Here is a 27,984-nt window from a genome sequence, read left to right as displayed (position 1 = left end):
CCTGGGAACTGGGTGGGTGGTTCTGGACACAAAATTGGCTTTATTGCATGATTTAGTGTGCATTTATTATAATCTCTACACAGGCAAATGGGTCAGGAAACCAGCAAAGGACAACGTGGGTGGCTACTGAACGATGGTCTGCACTGCTGAGGTTCCCCGTGAGGATTCCTTCACACAGGGCCCGGCATGGAAGGACTTGAGTCATGGCTGGAACCAGACAAGCAAGAGATGGGGCTGGGGTGAAGGCAGACCCCTGATGCCAGAAGGGTGGGTGCAAACCCTTTGGATGATCTTGGTGGAGCTCCCTTCTTCCAGCCCAGGAGCTGCCATCCCAGCGCTGGATCCAGGGAAGCCGCAGTGTCTGGGAGAGTTTCTGTGACAGCAGAGATTTGCACTTACCCTTTTGAGCTTCAGGCCAGAGGGATTTAATTTTAAATTAAGAAACTGGTTTTGTTTCCAGCTGGGAAGCCCAGACTATGGACTTACAATACTCTCTGGGACGACCACGGGACCAATTCCTAGGCTGTTAGCAGCCTCTACTACTACCAAAGCCAAAGAAATGTGTTACTTGCACGAGAATTCACCCTAGTGCTTGTAATTAAAGTGGTTTTAGCTCAGATGCACAGGAATTGCCTAAAATGATCCAGCCTGGGTGGCCATGGAGGGGAAACTGTCAGCATTGGTCTGACATCCCTGCTCCAGCTGCAAGTGATCCTCCCCACTTTGCCCACTGGGGAGGGAGGGAGGGAGGGAGGGAGGAGAGTGGGGGCTGTACAGGAGCTAAAAACCTCTCCCAAAGTGACTTGCAAGAGAAAGCAACCCTCTGCCCATCCTGATGCTCTGGTCATGGATGTGGGGCCAGTACTGATCCACTGGGCTTAGTGGATGTGGAGAGTTGAATACTGGAGGAAAACAAACATCTTGGGGGAGCTGGGGGAAGGTGACACCAGAGGCCCAGGGCTGCTGCAGCCCCTGAAAGTCGTCACAGCCCCTGCAAAGGATGGGATGGTCCTAAGAGGCTCTACAATGCCATCATCAGGGACAGGGGACATGCTCATCCACCAAGTGCATCTTGGCAGGGGCTGACCCCTCTGTGGAGCACCTACGCTCTGCTTGCTGGAGTTCTGCATCTTGCTGATACAGCCTCACGTGGAGTGGAGAGATCTTCAAGAGCTGGAGAAGCAAACCAATCCCAAGCAAGCCCTCCAGCCTTTCCTCCCGCTTTTCTTGCCACTGCTTCCCTCAGGCCTTGCCTCACTCCCCTCCCCAGATGGCCACAGCTGCTTCAGGCACGATGGCAGAAGCCTCAGCAGGTGTTTGCATGGCTTGGGGCAAAGAGCAAGTTCTCACTGGGAGGGCGCCAGCACTGCTCTCATCCTGCTTTGCTGCTCAGGGAAGAGAAGCAAAACTCCACGGGACACGGCAGGAAATTGAGCCCACCACTGGGATGTGAATCCCACTGGGATGCCCGGGTCCCTCTCCCACCTGGGGTACCCCAAGGGCATTCCACACTCGCTGTCAGCTCCTGTCCCTGCTCAGCAACAGCCTGGGAGAAAGCAGGGACAGGCACTGAGAGCTTTTGCCAAGCGAGGGCTGTCTCCCTGCCCCAGTCCCTGTGCTGGATGTCACAGCTCTCCCTCTGAGGAGGTCGCTCCTGCTCTGCACCTCTCTGGTCCCCTTGGCTGAGCCAGTACCAAAGAGCTGCCCCAATCCAAGGTCTCATTCCAGCACCCTCCCGTGAGAGCCCCTGGCCACTTGTCTGCACCCCAGTGCTTTGCTCCTCCTCCCATCAACTCCCAGCAAGGCCTCCTGCCCATGGCCTCTGGCTTCCTTTCTGTCCAGGGTTTCAGGGAGAGAGGGGCTCAGGAGGAGGAGAAAGTGTTGCAGGGAAGGCTGTGAGAGTCTTTGCTTTGCTGAGGTCTTGTATCTTCACTGAAATGCGGTAGCAGGAAGGTCCCCTCTCCTCAGGACAGGTGGGTCATCACAGGCTTCTGCAAGGCACAAGGAGGAGAAACCTCAGCCCACCACCGTGGCCACGCCACCCTGAGCCAACCCAGCCTGCTCCTTATCCCTTCCAGCGGCCACTGCACAGAGTGAGCCCCTGCCCCGTCCCATGGACCACGCAGGCACCAGGAATTCAAAGATGTCCATCTTTCCTGGGGCTCGGGACATCCTGGACCTCAGCGGGTGGTGCCCAGCTGTTCCTGCCCTCACCAGACAGTGGGGTGGGACCAACACTGGGAGCTGAGGGCTCCGTCGGCCTGAGGAGAACGTGGGGAAGGACAGGCCCCGTGGAAGGCAGGCCTGCAGCCCTCCCGTGGGGCTGGGCCGTACCGCAAAGAGCCGCTCCACCCTCCTGTTCTTCCCGTTGGGGTTCCTCTGCGTCAGCGAGCCGCGGTACACTGAGTTGCGGTCAAAGGAATCGTCAAAACCTGCGGAGAGGGAAGAGGGATGGGCAGCAGGTCCTCACCCACCTCACCAGAGGTTTCGGCCACCCACCAAACCACTTGGGATTTAGTAATCCCCCCCCGGCTGCGGGTTGGATGCATCCCGGCACTTCCCTCTGCGGGAGGGTCATGGGAAGCACTTTGGTAACAAGGAGCCAAGAGCTGCTGCTGCTCAGCTCTCCAGAGCACTGCGTGAGCTGGGTCAGCCTGGCTGCAGGCCACTGCCAGGGCCTCTGCTCTGGAAAGCTCTGTGGTACCATAAAACCCCAGCCTGGGAGAATCTTCTTGACCTGTTAATTCATCTCCTCTCCTCTTCCACCAGCTGCACCTTTTCAGGCCCAACTTTCCAAGTGACTGCCCTGCCAGGCAGGCAGTCAGGAGACCAAATCACCCCCCGGCCCACCCCAGGCGTGGGGGATTAGGTTTGCCTGGTGACGTCCGTCCCCGCTGCAAACTCATCTATTTCCTCACAGGGCTGACGTGTCCCATGGGCTGCCTTTATCTGCCTGCCCTTTGCAGGGAGGAGAGCAGATGACTCCTCCTCAGGACGAGGACAAGGGACCTTTCCACCTACCAGCTCCAGCCTGGGGAAAAGCACTGTTAATTGTCTGTGTGAACGGGGGAAATGCTGTTCCACCTCTGCATTAAATGATCTTTCCCCCCTTCCCTCCCTTCGTCTTCCATTATCTGGAAGGAGAGCCACTCCTTTTGCCTTTAAGCTTGTGAGGAGAGATAAGAGAGAAATAGAGAAGTAATTTCCTAATGGGCCTTGCTGGTATTGGTCAGGATGAAACATTTCCAGTGATTGTCCCCCCACCACATAAGATGCTGTGCCAAGTTTCAGATCACCATCCACTTTGAAGCTGCCCCAAGCTGCTGTTTGCCCATAGCTGGGCCCTGGAGGGCTTCTTGCCCCACAGCAGAGACCAGTGGCTGAGTCAGGTGAGCAGCAGGGTCAAGATTCACAGAGTCATGGAATGGTTTGGGCTGCAAGGAACTTGAAATCCCCTCTTGTCCCACCTGCCTGCCACAGGCAGAGACACCTTCCACGAGATCAGGTTGCTCCAAGCCCCCTCCAACCTGGCCTGGAACATTTCCATGCCATCCAGGCAAGGGTGAAATTGCTGTCAGAAGAGAGGATGGGCTTAGGTGAGGCTGTGAGGCCTAGAAGCCCAGGGATGTCACAGACAAAGGAATGCAGGTGTGTCTCCCCGGGCTCTGGGGTGGCTGCAGAGAAGTCCTGGCTCTTGGAGGACTCAGCCACCTCAGCCTGAGCTCTGCTCTCCCATCACTGTCCCCAGTCCTGCCAGCTGCTGCCTCCTTTCCCAGTTATCCACCTGTGAGCACAGGGAAGGGGGCTCCACTGTGGCTGGATGCAGAGAGAGAGGGAGGATCAGCATCCCCCAAAGCCCAGCCCAGCCCCCCACAGGCCCCCATCTCCCACGGGCAGGGCCCTGGTCCTTACTGGTGATTTCCAGGGGACTGTTGAACTTCCTCCTGAACCTCTGCAGTCCTGGCATTGCCTGCAAGAGAAGGGGAGCAGACTGCTGTGGGGAAGGGATGGGAGGGCAGAGGTCTCCACTGGGGCCACTGCTTTGATGGCAGCCCCCTGGAGACCCGGGTGGTGTCCAGGCTTAGTGCTGTGCCACAGACACAGCCTGTGATTAAACACACACTCACTTTAATGTCATCCAAAGACTCCCCAGGACTGCTGCTGGCAGGACCAGGAGAAAGGAGACAGGCAGCCTGTGGACAGAGGAAGGCAGAGGTGTCTCTGGGGCTGCAACAGGACAGCTCAGTCTGCCACGGCAGCAGTGGGAGAGCTGGGAATGGCTCAGTGAGCCAGGCAGCCCTTCCCAGCACCCAGGGGCAGCAGCTACAGCTCAGGGGAGCATGTCCATCACAGCCACCACCCTCCATGCTCACCTGCACACTCGACTTCTTCTTTGCCTTTTCCACAGACTTCACTGTCAGCCCCGCGGCAGACAGAGCCGCAATCCGGGATTCAATATCCGATATCTTTAGAGGGAGGAGAAAAGACACACAGATGGTGGTTGGAGGATCCGTCAGTGGCTTTGACTGCCATCACTGGCCAGGTAAAGCATCTGTCAGAGTCAGGCCCTCACCTCGCTCTCTGCCTGCTGCACCTGGGCTGCTGCCGAGGCCACTTTGTCTTCCAGCTCCGACAGCTCCGAGTCGGTAGTGCCGCTGTGCTGAGCCCCTTCCTCCAGCTCCTTCAGGGTCTTCTCAAGCTGGTAGCTCTTTCCAGCAGTCAGGTACACCTGAAACACAGCAAAATGGAAAATTGCATTGAAGAATTAACCTTCCTGGAGCTCTCCTCTCCTGGCGTGACCGCAGCCCCAGACGCAGCAGCTCCTGCCACTCTTTTTTGACTGCCTTCTTGTCTCGCGGCACAGACAGTACCAGTCAGCTCTGACATGAATTTTCATCTCATTTTCTCCCTTCCCTGGGCTTTTTGAGAGCAATTACCAACAGTGTGAAGTGGTAGGAGACTCAGTGGGAACACAGGAAGGACCAAAACTCAGTGACCCGCTCTAGAAGCAGCAGCACTCTGTGCCGTGTTCTCAGAGAGAGAGCAGGTACCTGCAAACCAGCTCAGGCTGCTGTGTCCTCTGAGGACAGAGCTGGGAAGGAGACAACCTGACTTTTCAAACCTGCTCAGTCTGTTTTCAGGGTGTCTGTGTTGCTGGGAGGAGGGTCAGCCTGCACCATCCTCCTTTTGCTGCCTAGAGAGGAAGGGTGAAAGGATCTATCCCAATAAAGCCTCTGGTTTTACTGCCACTTGTCTCCTCCCAGGTTACTACAGGGACACAGCTCCAAGCAAGGCAGCTCAGGGAACATTAACGCATCAGTATACAATCACACCAGATGATCAGATGTGGCCACTGTTCTGCTGACTGACCCCAAAATCTCGGTACTGCTACTTCAGTTGCTGCTCCTCCAGCCCTCTCAGCTTTCCCTGGGCTGGGCATTGTGGAAAACTGCCTGGCAGGAGCCCTCTGCATGCACTGAAGCACAGTTCACCCACCCAAATCACAGCACCATGCTCCCAGAAGTCCCCCCCATCCCAGTGCAAATCCTAAGGCCATGCACCACCCAACCTGAGTCACAGGGATTTGTTGTTGGCCCATCAGACTCTCCCAGTGCCCTCCAAGGTATGCCTTGGAGAGGAGAACAGTGGCCAGCCAGCTGTGACTCAGCCAGGATCCCCCAGGGAATGGCAGGATGACACACATGTCCCAGGGCCATTGCCTACCCACCCCTGCCCCGAGCTGACAGCAGCACTCAGGCCAAAGTTCACACCCTTCCCAGCCCTATCCCCTCTCCTGAGAGAGGGGGAACCCCAGAACCTTCGTGCATCCAACCCTCTTCTCCTGGGATGCTGTATTTGGCCAGAAAGCATCCAGGTGTTGCAGCTCCCTGCTTTTACTTATAAGCTTTCCCCAGTGAGAGAAGAGCCACAGAGTGTGCCCTAAAACCCTGCTTCCCACTGCAGGACATTCCCCAAAGAAACATTTCCCATGTTTTTTTGGAGCTTGGCACAGGGCACTGTGGATGCAAACCATTTCCACAGGAACCCAGTTCCTATGGGTTTATAGTGGCTAAAAAAGCTGTCAGTGCTCCGGGGTCACACAAACCTTGCAGGGGGATTATGCTCTAGCTGTGAAATTGTCACCTGCACGAGCCCATCAGGCACAAGCAGCCTTAGTGAAGGGGTGGGTCATGCTCATAAACCCCTTGATGAAACACAGTGCTGGGGAGGAACTGAAGGGAATGGGACACAAGTTTTGCAGGAGCAGGGACTGCTGAAGTCCAGCAAAGTGATGCCACAGCAAGGCGGGGACCACACTCATCACCCAGAGGACCAGGAACCAAGGAAAGGAAAGCGACAAGACTGAGCTTTTGCTGTTGCAGCATCCTCTAAGACCAGATTTTTAATCCCTCTGCTGACCGTCCTTTCAGTGCTGACCTACCCGCTAACAAGAAATTTTGGGGGGGGTCATTCCTTTATATTCCCGCCCTCTGCTGCCCAAAATCTCTGGGGAGCCTTACGTTTTCCTCAAGCTCCCGGTACACTTCGGCCACCTCTTTCCCATCTGCCAGGCCCGGAGGCTGCCCCGCAGGGAGGGCACAGCCCTGGCTCTCTCCATGCAGTGACTCCCACACCGCTTCCTCCGTGGCGTTTATGGCCCTCAGCACTTTGGCCGTGATCTCACTCAGAGCCTGAGCCGACGACCTCTGCCAGAGCCCACGTGGAGGAAGGGAGGGAGGGAGGGAGGGGGGGAAAAAAATATGGATGTTATTTTAATGTGGTGTATAAAACAAGACAAGCCAGGGGTGAGAGCGGCACCAGACCTCCAGGAGCTGCGGAGAGAGGGAGGAGTGGTAATTAACAGGCTTACGCTGCTCCTGAAGGGCTCTCCACCAGGCGGATGCAGAGCTTTGATCTCAGCCCGTGCTTTTCTGCAGGACGGCTGTGACAAAAGCAGTCACCTTAAAAAAGGCTTGGAAAAGAGGTGATGGAGGGATGTTTCCCTCGCTGGAAGCACCTGGCCACCTGAGGGCCACTCGGTTACGCAGCAGTTAAGATCTAATTGCAGCATATTGCTTTACACCTCAGCGGGCCTGAGCAGGGATGCAAACAGCTCCTTGAGTTTGTGGCAAAAGAATAAAAACATGCAGACCCCATAAAATGATTGTATTGCCACACCACCACAACTTGGGGCTAACGTCCTCTCTTCCCACCCCAAGGGGCACTGATGGCAATAATGCCCCTAAGTGCTGCCCTTGGCTTGATGAGGCGCTAAACACAGGTAAAAATGGGCCCAAGAAACTCATCATCTCTCTCCCAGCTGATAATTCCCTAGAAACCAAGGAGATGGGGGGTGTCATATGTGCTGGTTGTGTTTACAGCTACATGTGTTTCCAGGACAAGCTGTCCTGCAGAGAACCGGCTAACTCAGTCCAGATGATATTTTTATCATTTTATGGTGCCTTCATGGCACAGCAGAGTTTTCCCTCATTTTCCATTAGGTCTGTGTGTTTCCGTCACAGTGCTCTCCCCGCTAGAAGATTTCCTCTTGACTGGAGGAACCTCAGATCAAAAATCCCTCAGAATCACACAAAATCCAAACCTGGATCTGTTGTAAGTATAAGGAAATCTGCTGTTAAGCATCATCCACGTTGACAGCCTTTAATCGAGGCTGGTCCAGCTACTGCAGACATTTCAGTACTCCTACCTGCCTCACAGCAGGGCTTGGGGGCAAAGAAAGTAGCAAATCTGGAGGATCCAGGCTTCGTTTCATAAGAAACCGGAATCTTACACTGATGCCACACAAACAGTTCAGGGTTTGAGCCTCTGTCCGCTGCAGCTCAGCAGCTCACACAGAAATTAAGTCCCCTTGGCTCGGTGAGTTACCACTTATCTGCACTTAATTAGAAGTGGTTGTTAAGATGATACAGATTGTTTAGCCTATGAGAAGTTAAGTCTGGCTGCAGCGATCATCTGAAAGCAGCTTTCAGGAAAAAGGAGGCAGTAAAGGATGCTGTGGGTAAGGATGCTCCAGTGGCAGTGAGAGCACAGCAAATGGTACCCAAACCCACCAGGTTTTGTGTTGTGAGGAAGAAATGCACATTAAAGGGAGGCTTCATGGCACCATGAAAGTCCTCACAGCCTTGGATGAGTGGAGCTTTGCAGGAGAGGAGAGGGGCAGTGTGGTGCCTGCTTCCTTCCTTTGCCAGCAGTGGAGGCACTGGAGCAAATGCACACATCCCCCTTCCACAGCCAAGGCAGGAGGGAGGAGAGGAACAAACCAGCCCTCAGAGACCCAACAGGGAATGCTGAGCTCTCCTTCTGTGCTAGTGGACCATCCTGGAGCCTCTGCACAACTGGGGACACACTGCAGAGGTGCTGTGACCTGTCCTCCTCTCCCTGATCCCTGTCCCCACAGGTCACCCACCACTGAGCAGGGACAGGAGTCAGCACAGAGCTGGAAATGCAAGAGATGCTGATATAGCAGACTGCAAGTGGGGTCAGGGATTTAGGGACCCAGGAGCACTGAGAGGTGTGGAAATGACATTTCAGGCTGTAGCAGGTGCCTGACAAAGGCTGCTAGTACTAAATCATCACCAAGCTCTTCTCTCACGCCAGGACTCTTCTCCATGGTGACTTCCAGATCCTGGGACAGCTCCTCTAAGTAGATGTGGAGGTTGTGTACCTCTCCATGACAGGGAGTAGCCTGCAAGAGGCTTTACTTTTGACTTTTGGGAGCCTGCAAGGAGAAATGTCCAGACATAACACCCCGGGACTTCCCTATCCCTTGCCCTTGTTAAAGCAGACGCAGACACAGCCCTGGTGGAGGCGTGGGACAGCAGAAGAGTCACCTTTTCATGGTGTAAAACCAAAAACCACTGAGAGCAGAAGGAATCATGGATGCAGCCTGGAATGACGTGGGTGGTAGGGCACAGATTACCTTCCTAACATCCCTGGCCACGTGATCACTGAAGGAGCTCATCTCTGGTTTCTTCGCTCTCTTCTCTTCTTCACGCTCCTCCTCATCAGAAGAGACTTCTTTATCACTGATGTTGCTGGCTAACTCCTCCAGCTTCCTCTTCAACTCCTCCTCCTCAGCATCAGGATCAGTGTGGAACTCTGGGGCCGCAGACTGGAGGAGCAGAAGAAGGGAGTGGTGTGAGAGGTGGACAGTGGGGCCTGCCCGTGTCCAAACATGCTCACCAAGCAGAGGAGCTCAAGGAGTGTGAGCACAGAGGGACTTTCAAACCACCCCAGGGAACAGCAGAGCCCAGTGAGCTGTGCTCCAGCTCCTCACTGAGGAACACAAACCATCGACCTAAAGAACCTCCATTCCCATTTTCCCCACACACAGAACTTGCTTGGTTTTCTCTGTGGAAAATTGCCTTTCCCCCACGCTTCAAAAGGCGGGCATGAGGGATTTGGGGCCAAAACCCACCACATTTTTGTTAGGAACAGTGGCATGGCTGGTGGCTCTGAGGGCAGAGACCACAGCAACCCAGAAACAAGGTCGACCGGGGAGAGGGAAGCAGCCATGGGAATTTCCACTCCCTGAGGTAACTTTTGGAACCTCTGGGTAATCTCATTTGGGATGAGAAACCACACAGCAAATTTCCCTGCAGGACAGATGGCACATTGCCACCCACCCCGGTTGTTAGGTGCAATTCATGGCAGCTGGAGAAGAATCCTATTAAACTCCCAGGCACTGTAAGAGATCTCCAGAAGCTCCTGAACTTGCCGACCCCTGCGTTAAGATGGGAATACAATTACCTGCGTCATACCTGGTGGAGTTTTGTCTGAGCTGTTTTTAACAGCCTCCAACAGTGGCACCTGCAGAAGGCAATCTTTTTCCCAATCAACCTATTCCAGGGCTCTGCTATCCTTTCTGCTGGAAAGCTTTCCTTCATAGCTAACCTCAGCCTGTTTAGACCCACTGCCTGTGCTTTGATTTGCCCTGGATATGGGAATTAAGTGTGGGAACCTGACACTGTGAAAACTTCTTATTCTCTTGGTCAGGATTACTGATGGAAACCCTGAATGATTAAAATCGTGGCCATTCCCTGGTGTGAATTTTAGAAAGACATGGAGAAATTGCAGTTTCATCCATGCCTGGGGGCCTTGCCTGTAATTATCACCATCCATTCTACTAACCCATCAGCTGCTAGAGTGGTGATGGGTTCTCATGAAGGAAAAGAGTGCAGAGTCTAAAACGAGAAACCCGAAAATCAATGTTAAGCGGTCTAAGTATTCACAGATTCTACATTGTTGCTCAGCTTTAACCTAATTTATCTGTTTTCTTCCAAGTTTGATGGCATGGTAAGGTGAGGACAGCTCAGAAGAGATACAGAAATGCTTCTTGACTCAGCTCTCACAGTCACAATAACCAGGTGCCTTCCTCATAGGCACTGATTGAGTGTCCCACAATTTCAAATGAGCTGTCACAGCTCTGCAGATGCAGACACCACCTAACAAAACTCCTGGAATTAGCACTTCATGAAGTACCAGCTTGAAAACAAACTTTCCTTGTGCAGAGGGGGCAAGGAAGGCACTGGTTTGCACAGGGGCTGAATGGGTTAAATCTCCTGCTGTTTCCATCCTGTCATGCAATGTTTTCTAGGGCACTCCATCACCTGGAACTGGAGAACAGCCTCCAAGGCCAAAACAGAGGAGTGAACTCGAAGAGCCCAGGCCATTGTGGCCCTTAGGGACAGGGTCTAGCGAAGGACTTGGCAGCGGTAGGGGAATGGTTGGACTCACGGATCTTAAAGGTCTCTTCCAACCTGAATATTTCTATGATTTTGTCCATCCCTGCAAAGCTGTCTGCTTCAGAGGAGCCTCTCCAGTGGCCAGAGGAAGGGAACAGCACAGCCCACACTCCATCCCTGCAGGATTCCTGGCCGGTTACCTCGTCAGAGCGCATCAGGATTTTTTCCTCCAAGCGGTTCAGCACGCGTTCGATTGCGGACATGCGAGTGTTGAGCTCATGGATCTACAGGAAAGGGGAGAGAGGGAGAAGGAGGAGAGAACAGCCCAGCCACCACTGCCAGGACAGTGAGGAAACAGCGCAACCAGCAGAGGAAAGCAAGCATCAGGACACTGCCGCTGTGGGCAGAGTTAAAAGACATTAAAAAATAATATCTTTTAAGTAATGTCTTTAAAATGCCAGTAAGCTCCAGGAGGTGCAGAGCAACCTCAAATCTGGAAAACTCCAAGCAACACCGAGCCCCCAGCACAAGATAATTCCCACCAAAGCATCTGGAGCTCTGATGCAGTGAGCGTAAAAGCCCATCACCAATAAAAGCCCCAGCCTGCAATAAAGCCACCCATCTCACCATCATTCCCATGCTGCCCCAAATTCAAGTCAACATCCATTTTCACTTCCTAGTAATGTTTTTCAAGCTGTAACCACCCCATAACACACCTGCCAATGCAGTGGTGGAGAGGAAGAGGGAAGAAGGCAAGAGTTCCCCATGAAAAAAATCCAAGTGGAAAAACCGAACCTGAAAGTTTTCCCCACCACTCTGAAATTTTCTGACTTCTCTGTGCATGGATTTACCCAGATGCTTGCCCCTCTCTTCTCCCTCACTCTTCTGACTAAAGATGGGGCATGGCAAGAAGGACAGAGAAATTAAAGACAGAGAAAATCCCGAAAATCAGAGAAGTTACTCTCTGTGCTCAAGAACCAAGACAAACCGTTGTGGTGAGGGTGGATTTGGATTAGACATTAGGAAGAAATTCTACCCTGTGAGGGTGGGGTGGCCCTGGCACAGGTTGCCCACAGAAACAGTGGCTGCCCCATCCCTGGAAGTGTCCAAGGCCAGGCTGTACAGGGCTTGGAGAAGCCTGAGACAGTGGAAGATATTTCTGCCCACGGCAAGGGGGTGGAATGAGATATTTTTCAGATCCATTTAAACCAAAACATCTCTATGATCACTGAAAACATTAAAGGAAGCTTTGTTTTTTTTCCCTTTAGAAACTGAAGTTTTTCTTTCTTTGAAAAAATAACAAATCTCTCTCCTTTGATCCAGACAAATAAAACATAAATGATGATAAATATTGCCTGTTTTATGACACCACCAGTGCATCACTGCTGTTCTGAGTGGCTTCTTCCCATTCAAAGGGGAGCAAACAGCAAAAGCAGTAAGCAAAGGTGGTAACAAAGAGATGTGAGGGGCGGGCTTTGTTTTTGTAACAATTTCCATCCTCTCACTTAGTTTCTGTGCTTGCCAGTGTTTGATTAATTAGACCCTCACAACAGCTAGGAGTACTTGCACCTGCTTAAGGGAAGATGAATATAAAAACCTAGCAGTGTGGAGAGCAGAGCTGTCATTACCACCCCAAACTGAAAGCATCTCCAAGCAGCATTAAACCCACTGGCAGAAGCACTTCAGTTCATTGCTAAGTGGTTTTTCAGTCCTGTTTAAGGCCTGAGTCTTGCATCAAGAAGCCCATCAGCCTCAGAAACGGTGACAAACCAGGAGTCACCACTGCCCTATCTCCATAAGGAAGAGACTGGGAGAGATCAGAGCTTAAAGCACAGGCTGCTGTTGATATTGATGGAAATCTACCAGGACAGGAGCTGAAAGCTTCATTCTCCTTCCCAGTCAAGGCTGGCTTTAATGCAGAGTGGGCATTCCATTAGGGCACATCTCCATCAGGAACTGGGTCACCCTGCACCTCTCTCAGCGTGACAAAGGCTGGCAAACTGTGCTCTGAATTAAAACATTTAAGGGGAATAAACTTAAAGCACAGCACATAACATCACGTAGGGGAAACTACCCCTTGCTGCTGAGGAGGGAGGACAGGTTACTCGACCCAAGCCTCTAACAGAGGCTTAATGTGAAGAAGAGGAGCCAGACAGCATCAAAGCTTTGGGAATCCGGAACCACTGAGCTCCCTTGAGGTACAGGAGGATGGCTTCTGGGGAGAAACTCGATAAATTGGAGCTATTGCTTGTGGCTTGGTCCTGTTCCTACCTGACTTCTAAAAACCTAAAGGCCAAGACCCACACAGTTACCAATTCAGGGCTTCTTTTCGTGCCTCATCAAGTTTAAGTGTTTTTTTAAATAGAGTTTTTCTTTTTTTTAAGTTTTTTCTTGAATCTTCAGCTCCTGGAGTCACAGGACTAAGGACCAGCCCCTGCTTCAGTTACTGGAGAAGTTTCTTGTGTTTGGGGCTGAACACTGTATGCCCTTCAGAGCTAAAGCAAAAGTGGTTTTCAAACAACCATATTTTGACAAACTTGCCCCTAAGGCAGTTTTAGGAGGAGAGAGTTTTCATCTGTGTGGTCAAAGAGCTGAGTTCTCCACCTCTTGAAACCTCCAGATGCCAACCAGGTGCCTGCCAGGACCACACTGCATGTGAAGCCAGGCTGTGGGATAATACAGGGCGAACAAACATGATTCTGCACCAGCACTGAGCTGGGTGAGGAGCAGGCTGGGTGGGAGGATGGTTGCTGGCTGTAAACACATCAGGAGCACAAAGGGCAGGGAGGATGGGGAGCTATTTAAGCTAATGAGCTTAATGCTGCCACAAGAGCAAATGGGGGTAAAGCGGGAGTGAGAAGATGCCTCCTCACCATTAGGGTGACAGGGCTCCACACCAGCCTTCCTCCAGGTGTGAGGGAGAAAACCACAGCCTGATGTGGGAGGTTGCCCAGCTCCTGGAGGAAGCTGTTGGTAGGAATTTGGCCCCATTTCCCCATTGCCAAGCACGGTGCACATTTCATGCCTAACACAGCGTGGCCTCATTAAGGACACCCAGTCCAGGGTTCTCCCATTTACTGCTGGCTCAGGAAGGAACGGCATTTACTAATTAAAACGTGTGCCCACAGAAAATGGCAAAGAGAAGCTTTCTCTACTGAGGCACAGGAAGTGTGGTGCTGAGGGATGATAGTGGTCACAGATCTCACACTGATTATCCAAAGAGGGGTCCAGGACATGCAAAAGTACCAGATATGAGACTGAAAACCGATTCTGCCCCTGTATCTGTAGCCAAACACCACCCTGCATTTTTGCTGCTCATGAGATCTGAGGAACCAGAGTAGCTTTATCATCCTCCTCACCAAAGGCAGCACCAGGAACAGCCGGTCCTTGCTTGACAATTAAAACACAATCTTAGACCCTGTTTGACAGCTTTCTTTAGGCTGTTTCCCCCGTTACCATCACTCAGGAGAGGTACGTGACAGGTTATCCTGACCCAGTCCTACCGAGGCAGGAACACACTGCAAAGGAAGAGAAGGATCTTGGTGCTTATTAAATATCCATCTCCAGACCTCCACCTGGTTATTAAACACTGGTGTTGGAACCCTGGTCGCTGAGAATTTTAGACTTTCTATGCTGACAGGCACTGACCCCCAAGAAAACACTGCATTTCACCTGAAGCTGTGGAGAAGCCTTCCAAGATTAAATGATAGGACTGAGATTATGAGTGTGTGATTTGAATAGAAGTGTGTAATATCACATGGTGGAAAACATAGAGTTTAAGGTTTTATAATATAGTAATATATTTATAAAACGATGGAGGTTTTAGGGCAGAAGCTACTCCTTCTTTTTCACCTTCTTCTTCATGAGTCTAAGTGGTATTTTGTAATTAGATAGAAAAGTCTGCATTGCAGGCCACAGGTGATTGGTTATTGGGTTAAAAGTAAAAATAATTTAAGGGTAATTTCTTAATTAGACAGTTTATCCTTAAAAGGCCTTGTAGAGAGAGAGATACAGCTCCACTTTTAGTCGTTAAATAGAAGTGCCGTAGAACTCACGGTTTGTGAGACTGTAAGATAGATAAGAATTAATAAACATCTGAGTCTGAACAGGAAATACCGTCTCACACATTTAATCCCGAGCCTGGCAAAAACGAAGATAAAATGTGACACGCTGGTACACTGAATTTAAGAAATCCTTTCTGGAGACACAAGAACCCACAAGTAGCTCAGATTAATAAGGACAGGCTGGAAAATGAGCGACAACAGAGGCAGGTTTGTTGCTGTGAGGGCAGCACGGGCAGAAGAAAGCACCAACCAGTGCCTGGTTTTCGTTTTGCTGGGACTGCAAAAGCGCACTCCGGCTGGCCACTGCTGCTTCTCTTCTCCTCTGAACCACCCTGCACCTCAGACAGAGGGAGTGGTGTGGGCAGAGGCTGTTTGATACCTGGTTTGAGGAGTGGCTGATGTTCTCCTGGGAGGAGGCTCTGTTCCGGCGTTTCACGTGGTAGGTTGAGAGCTGGGCTCCCTTCATGTCCTCATCGGAGGTGTCCATGTCTGCCGAGTACCGGGTGCGGGGCGGCTCGTTCCAGGGGATGCCTTTGGGGAGAGAAAGGTAAAAGGCATCCACACCCCTGAGTTCCTTCCTGGACACTGGCCCCGTCCTTAAGACAAGGAAATAATGAGGCATTTCCCCAGGTCAGATTTCCTACCCTTTGACAGGAGGTGCTTCTCTGCAAGCCAGACCAAGTTTGAGGATGGAGCAGGCTGCAGCTCCACATGCCATGCCCACATGGCATCAGGCACAGCAGGGTCCCACACAGGGCATGACGAGCACCATCCTTGCTGTCATGCCCTCGACAGCCAGGCCCCTCACCACAAACCACTACTGCCTTCCCAATGTTGTGGAAGCCCAGGTTGGGAAGCTGCCCTTTGTGCACTGCCCAGGTGCTGGAAGATGTTCAGGCTTAGGCTAGAGAGGTACCAGCCTAGGACGGAGCATTTAAAAAGAAGTCTCCTGTGTAAAGGAGAATTTCAAATGAGACAAAAACAATGAGAGAAAATGGAATTAACATGCTGTTGTGATGCTCCATCAGGACTTGGAATGGGAATTTAAACAGCCATGTTAAGGTCTACCCAGCATTCCCAAATGTCCTGAAAATACAGCCAGGCCACTGGAGACACAGAAGGACATATTCTACATTTGCATATGCCCAAGCCAGTATCCAACCCTCCTGGCTCTGCCATCACTGCAGGGAAAACAGGGGTTGTAAAAGGCAAATTCTGCCTCTCGGAGGGTATTTATAGACTCACAAATCCACAGATCATTTAGCCTACCCATGCACCCTGCCCAGCTACAAGGATGCCACTTAGCAACTTCCAGTTCTTGCCTCCAGTTCTAGTCCAAGTCCCCTAAAAACTCAAAGCTTTCTGTAGCCACAACGTCCTTTACTATGAGTTGAATTCTGCTTGCAGCTGGAAACACATTCCATTGTTTCTAGCACGATCCATTTGATTGTATCTAGTTTCTACCCTGGAAATCACCAGTAGGTATGAAAGGGATGGACACCTTGGGAACAACCCCTTTGGCTTTGCTGGGAACAAGATCACCCCTTTTACAACTAAATAACATCAGCAAGAAGATTCTTTCCTAAGGAAAATCCCTTTTGCAGACGGATAAATGGTTTTTGACCCTCAAAGAGGCTTCAAGGTTGTTCAGAAAAAAGTCCAAAGATGTTTTCACTTCGGTGCAACACTTGCAGCCGCTTGTCCTAAGAGGATACAGGAGGAACCTGGGCAAAAGGACACCTACCAGGCTTTGGGTTTCTTTCCAGGCTCCTCCTCCGTGCGTTGACGGTGAGCCGAACCTCTGTGCTGAAGTGCTGCTCCGGAGCGCTCACCCCTGGCTCCTGCAGCACGTGGTGGAACACCAGGTCTGCATCCGTGATCCTGGACTCCGGGGAGCCATCTTCAGCTGAGTTGGGGAAATCTGGGAAGGACTGAGAGATGAGGATGCTGCTGAGCAGCTGCCCATGGAGGTTCCACTTGGGTGACCCCGCTTGTAGTGCTGCCTCCAGCTCGGGGGCCCCCAAAGAAAGAACAGTGTGGAGCTGTGGATGCCCCTGAATCCCTGGAAGTGTCCAAGACTAGCTTGAGCAGGGCTTGGAGAAACCTGGGATAGTGGAAGGAGTTGGAATGAGATGACCTTTACAGTTCCTCCAACCTAACTTGTTCTATGATTCCATGGCTCCCTGTCTCTCCTGACCTTCACTAAGAACTCCTCTCTTCGTTCTTCAGCACATGCATGGATTGACTTTTTATAATGCCAATTATATTTATACAAAATATAAAAGTTCCTGATCATCCCATTTAAAGGCTTTGCCTGTCTGCTGAACCCTGAGCAATACTTCCCATCACTGCCAGGGGGCACTGGTAATTTTTACAAGCACGGACTTCTTTCAGCCAGGCTGCAAAATCCTCTGATCGTTTAAAACACCATCCCCTTCTACTTATTCAAACAGCCAACACCTCAAATAATCTGTAATCCATAAATCCAATTTGACAGAGGCCAGCCCTCACACTGAATTCGGCTGCAAAAGGAGGAGAAAAAGACAAACAAAAAGAGGGATCGAATTACTTCCCCCAAATGCTAATAATTTGTTGTGCAGATTTTTTTGAAGTTGTTGTTACAGATCTCAGCACATCCTATTTCTACCCAAGAACAGAGTTTAATCAGAGCATTATTAAAAAGAGGGAGCTGTTTAATACTTTAAAAGTGCAATTTCACCAGGAAAGCCAAACAAGAGAGGCCCAAAAAGCTGGACCTGAAGCCTCTCTGGCTGGAAGATCTTTTGCCACACCCAGGGTCACCCCATCTATGTTCATCCCCAGTGCTGGGAGGTGGGGTTGGTTGGCCCCTGGCCCTCGGTGGGATCACAGGACACAGCTCACTGCACTGTCTGGATCTGTCTGAGTCTTGTTCCCGGCCAGAAGCTTTGGATACTAAGGCACATCTAGTCTCCTGTTCAGAAGTAACCAGCATCCCTGCAGTTTTTGTCCTCCCACTGTTCACCCCTCTGACTGGCCCTCACTCACACTGGCTCTGTGGGATTCATCTCAACCTCACAAAGGTCGTGTGCCTCATGGAGCTGCTGGCCAGCTGCACCCCAGTGCCACCACATGACAAACCCAGCCTCAAACTGGATGGTAACATGGCAGAAGAACTTGATTTCATTTAATCTCTTGGGCACCGAACCCGCTGGAAATCAGGGTGTGTCCCATAGCCTTGGGAAAACACAAGAAAATGACGGTCTGCTGAGAGCAAGGAAATCTGCAGGAACATGGCCAGAGAACCTCCCACTGTCTCATCTTAGCACTCATCCTCTCTTGGGTCAGATGTCCTGCTCCTGACTTGGCCTGAGGCAAAGGACTTCAGCTGGAAGACGAGATCACAAGCAGTGATGGCGATCAGGGATCACTGCCTCCCAACACCACTGCCTCCCAACACCAGCTGAGGGAGTTCTGAGGCTGAAGGAGCAGTGGTAGCAAGCAAGGAGAAGGAGGAAGAAAGGAAAAGAACCCCCCAGGAGTCTCCCAGTACCTGGAAAGCATCCGGGCTGCTGGCTGCCGGGGAGAGCTGCACAGACTGGCGGCGAGACTGAGCAGAGTAATCCGAGTCCAGTTCAAAATCAAAGGGATGCACAGACAGCAGCCGCTTTGTCTTGCACATCTTTAGCACAGAAAGTGCAAGAAAGGAAAACTCAGTGTAAGACACAGTCCACAGACCGGAGGAAAGGGGGAGGGAGGATCTCTCTCTCCTTAGTTTGCCTGAGTTTGCTCTGCTTTTTGCAGAGAGAATTTGGGCCTGATGCTGTCCTGCTTGAAGAGAGTCAGGTACAGCATGTGCTGGTGCTAAAGGCAAGGAAAAGCGGGTTTCTGATTTCCACAGCCTCTGGCTCAGGACTGCTGTCATAAGCAGAGTGAGAATCTCTCACCTGGTTCATAAAGGCACTCTGGGAAAGCTGAGACAGGTTACAGCTCAGAGAGAGATCCAGGTGATGCTTTTGAGCCCTGAAGCATCTCCCCATTCTCAGAGAAAGGATGTTGCAGGCAGATCTCTCTGAATATTTGGGGGGTTATTAGTAAAAAACCCAAAGCAAGTGGGTTCTCATTATAGAGGTAGGAGCTGGGCCTTTTATATTAATTGGTGAGGTCCATAGTGTTAGGAGTGGGGTTTTTTTCCAGAGCACAAGTATTTATGATATTACTGACATGGTTGTTTTCACAAAAACTGGGAGAGGAGCTTATCTCAGAGAAGCAAAACAGAGGGAAAGGTCCAGTATTGAAAGTGGCACAGAAAGCCACCACCACCATCACCCAAGGCAGGCCAGGGACATAGAACGAGGCAGTGGCAGCTCCAGAACCAAACACTTACTCTGCTGTAGCGTTCGGCTTCAGCTCCACGGAGGACATTGTCTTCCTCATCGCTGTCATCCCCGGCGTCACAGCTGGTGAGCAGCTGGCACTCTCCTGGAGGGGACACAGGCAGCAGGTGAGTCCCCAACCTGGTGGTCACACCAGTGTACCTGCAGGGGAGGCCAGGCTTCTTATGGGGGGTGAAAAGGCCCAGACTAGAAGTACCACCCCGAATTTTTAATCTGCAGGCACCCACATTTAGTACTTGATCTTGCAAAGGCTTGGCTGGCCTCTCATTGTTTCCCCTGCCAGATGTGGAAGGGAAGGGGCACCTGCACCACAGAGAGCACCCCGAGGTCCACCTGGCTGACTCCAGTGCTTGAAGGCTCAGTGCTTGAATTCCTGATTCCCACCAGCCAGCTCTTCTATTTATCAGTGACCCATTGCTTTGAGGTAACGAGTGCTTGCAAACTTCCAGTTTGGTATGTAACTAAAAGTCCTGTTGCATCCAAATCTACCCTTAGAGACCCCAGATGTATCACAATGCAGGAGCTGAGCACTGCAGTCCATCTCCACTGCAGTGCAGGAATGTTTTCCCTGGTCTGACCACTCCAAATCTCTCCAGAAGCGCCCACAGCTGGGGGGTGTGAAGACAAAGAGACTTCGGAAGCCTTGCTTGAACTGCAATCCCCCTGCTGTAATCCCCTTTTTTACTTACTGTTAATGTCTGGCAGGCTATAAACTCTGTCATGAAGACCTAAACAAAGAGAAAAAAAGGTGGGGAAAATCAATAATCACTTTTCTTCCTGTTCCTGGAGCAGAGAGCAAGCCTCAGAGCCGTGGCTAACTGGAATTCTCATTCTCTAGCCATCACAAGAAACAATTGTTAAAAAGGCTCTTTAGAGAAAACAAAACAGGTGCTTGGACATGGGACTTGACTTTTAAAAGTGAAAGAGCTGCTTGCCACTGCTTCCCCAGGCTGATGCAACATTCCTGGGAGCTGCAGGGGAAGGCACAACCAACTGCAGATGGCTGGAGATACATCCCAGGAGGAGATTCTTGCTGGCTCGAGGGTCAAGCCAATTCACTGGTGTTAATGAAGTAATAAACAATAAAATCATTTCCCTCTGAAAAAGGCATCAGAATCTCAATCTAAAGCAGCCCAAGGCGCTGTTACCCTCACGCTTGGTTGGGTTTTTGTGTGCTCTTGATGCATTTTCGGTCCAAACAATGCATGGATTGTCTCTCAGTCCATTAATTTATTTTTCCTGCTATTTCTGCCATGATCGGCCTGGCTAAAAGAGTGATTGAAGCAGTTGAATCAGGTCATGTCAATGGTATGTGTGCAAGTTTTTCTGTGGCTCCTCAAGAGGGGAATTAACTCCACACTGGCTTCCAAAGGAAATAGGCCAAGGAGTAGGAGCTCTTCGAATGACAGGTAGGAGCTAGTTAGTAAATAACTAACTTGTATTGACATCATCATATATTTATGCACTCTTGGACCAAAATCAGAAATACAGAAGGTCCATAAAGCTCTGAAGAAAACAGTTATGGTGACAGGTAGCTCACTAATTTTGGCACAGTTTTGTCAGTGCCAGGGGATACCACAATCAGGTTGGTTGTAAAAATCATCAGGTCTTGGGGAAAAAATGAGGGCTGGCTTTATCCTGCAGGTTAAGCTAGGGTTAATTCCACAAGCTCTGTGATGAAAAGACCAAAACTACAGAAAAAAAAAAGAAAAAAAGAGCTGCAAATTTACGTACTTACAAACCGCAGGACGTGGACTTTTAAAATTAAACATGAGGTATTAGGGACCTTTTTTTCATTGAAAGGGTGGTCGAGGAAGTGGTGGAACCACAGTCCTTGGAAGTGTTCAAAAAACACATGGACCTGGCACCTGGGGACATGGTTTAGTTTGGAAGTACTGGGTTGGATTGGATCATCTACAGGTGTTTTCCAACTGTAATGATCTTACATTCTCCAGTCTGTGGTAAAAACTTAAGACTGAACAGTAGAAAAGCCATCAAGAACATCTGCTCTGCGCCTGCATGAACAACCCTGAACCTCTGCTTCCTCCCTGAGATGTTTAGAGCAGCCTTGGTGCCCCACGACACTCAGAGCAGCACCAACACTGCTGCTCTTCCCTTGGTGCGCCCCAAGGTGGTGCAGCACAGATTCCCCACATGCAGCAGTGGCCATTCCTCACCCAGAAAGGCAGAGTTGAGCCCCTGGCCTGGCTGCAGCCGGCCATAGAGGGACTGCAGCACTTTGGCACTCCCAAACCTCTTGAAGCGGGACCGCACATGTTCGTAGTACCACTCCAGGGAGCCGATCTTCACGATCCTGCCCAAAGAGAGGAGGCACACCCAGGTCAGCCACTCTTGCCACACTCACTGTGAGCAGACCCTCACCCCAAAAAACTGCACCTTAATGAAAACACAGCGCGCTTTCATCTAAAAGGATGCTGAGTTGGGGCAAGTCTTGTTGAGCCTCATTCCCGAGGCTCACCTTGTCCCTCAGCCTCCCTGACAGCAGACCAGTGAGGAGAGGTGTTCCCAGGGGCTGATAGACCGGAATTCTTCAACGTATATGTTGGTGACATGGACAATGGGATTGAGTGTTCCCTCAGTTCACTGACACACCAGGCTGTGTGGGGCTGTCATGTGCTGGAGGGCAGGAATGACACCCAAAGGGACACCTTGACAGCCTTGAGAGGTGGGGCTGTGAGAAATTCATGTGGTTCAACAAGGTCTTGCCCCTGGGTTGGAGCAATCCCAAGCAAATATACAGGTTGGGTGGAGAATGGATTTGGTACAGCTTTGGGGAGGAGGACTTGTGGGTGCTGGAGGGTGAGAATGTCGACAAGAGCCAGTAATGTGCACTGGCACCCAGAAACCCCCTCATGTGCTGGGCTGATCCCACAGTGTGGGCAGCAGGGGAGTGGGGGATTCTGCCCCTCTGCCCCACCTACAAAGCCGCCTCCAGCTCTGGGACCCCTCAAAAAAGGACATGGAGCTGCTGGAATGAGACCAGAGGAGGCCACAAAGGTGCTCTGAGGACTGGAGCCCCTCTGCTCTGGAGCCAGGCTGGAAGAGCTGGAGGTGTTCACACGGAGAAGAGAGAGCTTCGGGGAGACTTTAGAGCCCCTTCCTGTGCCTAAAGAGGCTCCAGGAGAGCTGGAGCAGGACTGGGGACAAAGGCTTGGAGTGACAGGACTGGGGGAATAGCTTCCCACTGCCAGCGGGCAGGGCTAGATGGGATACAGGGAAGGAATTCTTCCTTGTGAGGGTGGTGAGGCCCTGGCACTGGCTGCCCAGAGCAGCTGTGGCTGCCCCATCCCTGGAAATGTCCAAGGCCAGGTTGGATGGGGCTTGGAGCCATCTGGGCTAGTGAAAGGGCAGGGGGACGGAACTTTCTGGTGCCTTCCAGCCCAAGCCATCCAGTGATTCCCTGAGGAGCAGTACCTGGAGAGGCGGCAGGGATCGCAGACCCAGCCCTGCTCCTTCTTATTGTAGCGGCTGCAGTTCTTGCAGGTGTAGAAGTGGCAGTCCAGGCACTGCCGTTTGCTGTTCAGCAGGAACTTGAAGGGCTGCAGGCAGTGCACACAGTGAGTCTCATTGAGGTGGGACTGACTCGTCAGGAACTCTCTCTTGCTGCTCTCCTGGTCGATCTTGCATTTCAGCTCCCTGTAGAAAACAGCCCCCAAAAGCAGGGACTTGAGTTTGTTATTATCTCACTGGAAACCCTCACATGGTTTCCAGCCCATCACACCACAATCATTTCAGGAACGATTTTCCAGGGAACATTGCAAGTCTGCAGCTTGTGGAAACAGCTGTAGGGCAAATCTAATAAATACCATATCACGAGTTAAATAAGCTAACAACAAAGTGGGCTCCAGATTCAGGATGGGTAACTGGAGTTTAACACAAATTTAATATTAGAATCACAGAATATTCTGAGTTGGACAGGACCCACAAGGATCATCTAAAAAAAAAAAGAAAAGAGTGATTGTGCCAAAACCTGTCCTGTTTGTTTCACAGGGTGTTGATCATTAATGCCAAGCACCCTGGGAGAGTGGCTCTTCTCAAAATATGTGGCTGTATCCTGACCTGACACAATCTTCAAGTGTGGAGTCCTGCAGGGAATTAAAATCTTTCTGCAATTCTTAGCTTTAAAAAGGGGAAAAAAAATAAAAGAGAGAAGAAAAGAAATCTGGGATGAAAAAGGATTAAAAGGGCTGTTAATATAGTTTTCCAGTGCTAAAAATACAGCAGAGAATTTTATTAAGTTATGTGCAACAAGGTTCTGGCTGTCCAGAGGATGCAGCGGGAGGAGATGCTTGTGACAATCCCGTGCATGGGAAGCGCTTTCCAAGAGCACCTTCCCCTGGCAGTGGATCCCTGCAGGCTTCCTTCACTATCCAGGCCTGGCTGCCAGAGCAGGTCCCCATGGGAAACAGTGTCTGCATGAGGCTGAGGCCCCAGCACCAGCTGGGGACAGTTGAGATGCTGCCAAGCTGGTGGGGGCCCCCTGCCCCGCCCAAAAGCTCTCTGTTTGCTGCCCATGCCACGCACCACCTCAGGTATGTTTGACTTTGGGGCCGTGGCCGAGAGGAAAATGTTTGACTTGTAGGGATGGTCCTAGAAAGTTGTTTTCTTTCTAGAAGGGTTAGGAAGCTGTGTTCTCCCTAGCAGAAGTCAGCTTGGGTTAAAACCCTCAAGCAATCAGGTCTGGAGGCTGCTTCAGGATCACAGAACAGACCACGAGGCACCGGTGATGCTCCCAGTGCCGGACTGACGCCGGGGTGACCGCAACAGGAGCTGGGGTGACCACAGCAGGAGCCTGGCTGGGCCTGGGAGCAGTGGTGTGACTGGCAGTGGGAAGGACAGGCATGTCAATCAAGCTAATCTCTCTTTAACCTCATCAGTTTGCACATTAGGGCTCAGTTCTTAATTTTTTTTTTCCTGAGGAAGAATTTTCCGGCCAGCTGGCTGCCAGCGCACTGCAAGACACATTTTTTGATGTCACTCCTCTGTTTGTGGTCGTGCAGGGGTGACACCAACTCATATTTACATCTAGGAGATGCAAAAACCAGTATAAAGACAGAAAACTAGGCACCTGGTTTGTATAATCAGCCGTTCACCACCCTAGCAGTGATTTGGACGAACCGATGCAAATGTCCCAGCAGTAAATTTAAGTGACTTCTGAAAAGAAACCCTCAAACAGAAAACCCTTGGGTGGGACTCAGTTCTCCTTTTCCACTCCCGTGCTAAGGTTGTTACCAGCAGGATCCAATCTTTTTTACTGGAACTGCTTTTTCTGGTTTCCAGAGACCGGTTGGATCCCTTCACCTCTCCTCCCTCACCCACCAGACCTGCCAAAGGAAGGAAGAGTCTCAGCCAAACCAGTTTAAAACCTGCAGGAACCGCATGCCTCTTGTCTCCTCTGGCTGGCAGGAGCACCAGCCAGCCCCTTCCCTGCTCTGCTCACAGGGGAATTAATAAATCTGTGGCACTGGGATGCCAGCTGCAGCAGGGTTGGACCTAGAGAGCTCCAGGAGAGACACAGGGAGCCAGCCCCCAAAAATGGGGCTGTGGGCATGGATGTTTCAGGAAAGATTCGGGGCGAGACCCCTCAGAATGGCCATTATTTAATTTTTTGGGCAAAGCATTGCCCTCACATGCCTGTACAGTTTGTGGCCAGCTGAAGCCTTTGTCCCTTGTCGGTGAATAGCTTCTGCCAAAAACAAAATACAGAGAAGCAGCAAAAAGGGAAAAAAGACCAAGCTGGGGAGGGGGTGGATGGGACATTTCTTCAAGGCTGGCAGGTTGAGACAAGCCCGGTGAATAGAAAAGTAAATGAATAGAAAAGTAAATGGGGCTGGTCAGAGCACAGGCTGCAGGGTCTCCCATAGTGTCACATCATGTCCCAGCTTGTTACAGGCAGAAAATTCTCCAGTAGCTCCACGTCCAGCACTCAGGAATGTGGCACACTTTCCCAGAGTGGTGGTCTGGTCTGTTGCAGAAATTATTCAGAAAGTACAGAAATTTCTGTAGGTCAGAATGCCTAATGCCAGCCCTCTGCAGGGCATGATTAAAGAAGAAAATAAAAATAAGAAACCAGGGGAAACGATCCTTAGGAGGAGAGACAGCAGGTGGGTAGGAGCATCCTGAGTCCTTCCCCCATCCTGCATCTCCCAGAGCATGGCACTCAATTTGGAAGCTCCCTGGGCATCAGAGAGGACCCAGATAAGCCAGTCTGGCGCCAAGGTCGAGTAAGGAAGGAATTCACCTCGCCCAGTTCTTTGCTGCGGGGCACAGCAATGTAGGTCTCTACCTCCTCCCTCCAGGCTGAGCTCAGATGCATCACAAGGGAGACATGCGCCCTTTGCAGGGTGATAATTTTTTTAAATAGCCCTGTCTGATCTCCTTCCTGCTCTTCAGAGCTACTAGCAGAGGAAGGCAGTAGATGATGATACTGAGTTATCTCTGCCTCCCACGAAGGCTGGCTTTTCTTAGGCAAGAAAAGGTAATCAGGGGGATGAAAAATACAGGACTGAGAGTTTCTTGTAGCCAATGGTGTAAATAGAGAGGGTCCCACGATTGAAAGGTTTTGGGGGTTGCAGATGTCCCAAACCAAGGATGGCTATCACTCCTCAGCCCTCCTTTTGGATCTGATAGAGGAACTAATGAGCTCCTGGTCTCCAGGCACTGTCGTGGGGTATCAGCACCAGCCCCGACTGACAAAATTCAGGGCTAGAAGGCTCTGAGGGCTCAGTGGGAGTGCAGCGCTGCCCAGACCCAGTCAGAGAGCATGGACCGCTCCTCTGGAATAATGAGAACTTGGCCACACCCTGAAAAGGGTCACTGCAGCTTCCTGAAACATGTTAAGACATTATTAAGTTCAGCGTCTGATACAGTTCATGAACAAAACCTGAACCCCTGTGATTTCTCATGCTCAAAATTACATCTGATCTGACAGAACATTTTTTCAACAGCACTTTTGTCCAACACCCTGTTTGTTAGGACTTCTAAGTTCATAGAATTTGCTGCTCCAGTGATTTTCAAACTTTTCCCAATCTGTGGGCCCCTAAAACCTACCCAGGACAGCACAGCCCCCTGTTTGCATATTTAAGCTACTAAAATTGGTTTACTACTAGGTTTACTACTCCTCTCATTTATTTTTTCAGGATTCTTCATGGATCTGAGGAATCCCAGCACCCACTGAACAACTCCTGCCCTAATCACACGAGACCCATCACATGAAGCAAAACCGAGGGAGCCAAATCCCATCCTCTGCTCCCAGGCGCAGTCCCCTTGAGAACCCCACCAGCCTCAAGCCTCACAGAGGCATTTCCCGGTATTTGTCGCCATAAAGCGCGGCGGCGTCACCGATCTGCATCGCTGCCCATGGCACGGCGCCAGCTTGCGCCTTTGCCGCCCGAATGTGTCACCTTGCCGCTGATAACGTAATCTATTCACCGCGTTTGAGTTTCACAGCCCGGTGTGCTCGCCCACACCCTCAGCAGGTTGTTTTATCCCTGCAGCCCACGGGGACCAGAGGTTCTGGCTCGCTTGCCCCCAGCTCAGGGACCGGAGAGCAGATACTCACTCCAGCCGTTCCTCCTCTTTTTTCCGCAGATCAAAGTCCCGTTGAACGACTTCCCAAACATGCTTGGCTTCTTCATCGGTGAGCTTGGAGAGGTCCAGCTTCCTGCCCATCTCGTCGCGGCGAGGGTTGACTCCGATCCCGTTACTCGCTACCCCGTGCGGCGGCTGTCCCGTACCCTGGGATGCTGCTGACGAAGGGCGAAGAGCTCAGCCCCACCTCCGCGGCTGCCCATATAACCGGGCCGGGGCAGAGCTGCGGGCAGGCCAGCCGGCTCCTGGCAGCACCGCAGCCGATCTGCCGGGCGAGCCTGCCCGCGGAGCCGGCCGCCAAGCAGGGCTGGCACGGTGCCTATCGGCTGCGGGGACTCCTCGCCACCCGGGAGGGCGGCCCTGCCTTCTTCCCCCGGGGTCCTGCCCGCGGCCGCAGCCGCTCCACACCTCGCCCGCCTGGCTGGGGCTACGGGAGATGTTTACTCGCTGCCTGCTTGATGCAGGGTGTGCGAATGAAAGGGGAGCCTTCAAACGCCTCCCCGGGGAAGGCAGGCCGGGCCACGGGCTTTGGGAGGGAGCTGAGCATCCCCGGGAGCAGCTGTGCCTGCACGCCCGGGAGGACCGGCTCCATCGCGGTGCCTCCTGCCCCACCGGGATGCTCTGCTCCCCAGCCCGCTCTTCTGTGTCTCATCTCATTACACAAATTTTGCCCCCGCCAGCAGTTTGTGAGGAAAACTTCAGCGTATCTGGCTTCCCCCCCCACACCAGAGGCTGGCGTCCTGCATTGCTCTCACAGCAATTTGGACAGCTGAGCTTTGCTTGTGGCAATCAGCTTAATTAGGACGCAGCCCTTCCCTCGTTTGCCGTGAGCAAGAAGAGACGGTTTGACAGGATTTTACGAAAAGTGTTAAATACACCCCATAGCCAAAGCGATATAAATTGCAACATATATCCAACTACCGAGGCTGTTCTCTTGCTCAGTAAAACACTCCTTCTGCGTCTAGGGACATTAAAGTAAACCCATTTCTCACCTTCATCAGAGCCAATATTGATAGCACTTTTTTTCTTTAATTTTTTTTTCCTTCCCTCGCCGACAGGAATGTAAACAGGGAGAAAGATAGCAAGACCGAAGAGGAAAACTATTCTGCCTGGTAGGACTAAAATCCCTGCTGCCCACACAGGGGTACAGGGAATTATCCACCCTGGTAACTCACTTGAAACAGAGATTAGATTAAACTCTATGAACAGAGCCAGAAAAGCATTTCG

At 51.4% G+C, this 27,984-nt stretch overlaps 1 protein-coding gene across 7 annotated transcripts; it reads right to left on the bottom strand.

Moving 5' to 3' along the window:
• Positions 1–20: 20 nt before the first annotated feature.
• On the bottom strand, positions 21–27,208 carry MLPH (melanophilin). Of its 7 annotated transcripts, XM_066189398.1 has the most exons (17): positions 26,729–27,208; positions 22,582–22,803; positions 21,324–21,460; positions 19,836–19,874; positions 19,137–19,231; positions 18,303–18,431; positions 16,515–16,701; positions 15,150–15,301; positions 10,907–10,990; positions 8,942–9,133; positions 6,522–6,707; positions 4,574–4,729; positions 4,374–4,466; positions 4,128–4,193; positions 3,913–3,970; positions 2,335–2,432; positions 21–1,991 (listed from the first exon to the last, which is right to left on the bottom strand). In XM_066189398.1, exons 1-17 carry the CDS (start codon positions 26,836–26,838, stop codon positions 1,965–1,967), a joined length of 2,031 nt encoding a protein of 676 aa, XP_066045495.1. In that variant the 5' UTR covers positions 26,839–27,208; the 3' UTR covers positions 21–1,964. The 7 variants fall into 7 exon arrangements, with proteins under 7 accessions (XP_066045495.1, XP_066045496.1, XP_066045497.1 ...); XM_066189399.1 differs by lacking the exon at positions 6,522–6,707 and having other exon boundaries at positions 26,729–27,206; XM_066189400.1 differs by lacking the exon at positions 10,907–10,990 and having other exon boundaries at positions 26,729–26,976.
• Positions 27,209–27,984: the final 776 nt, after the last annotated feature.

This window comes from Chamaea fasciata, unplaced genomic scaffold, assembly GCF_029207755.1.
Source record: "Chamaea fasciata isolate MVZ Bird 193981 ecotype frontalis unplaced genomic scaffold, bChaFas1.0.hap1 SCAF_8, whole genome shotgun sequence".
Lineage (NCBI taxonomy): Eukaryota > Metazoa > Chordata > Aves > Passeriformes > Sylviidae > Chamaea > Chamaea fasciata.
This window is presented reverse-complemented; position numbering and strand designations above follow the sequence as displayed.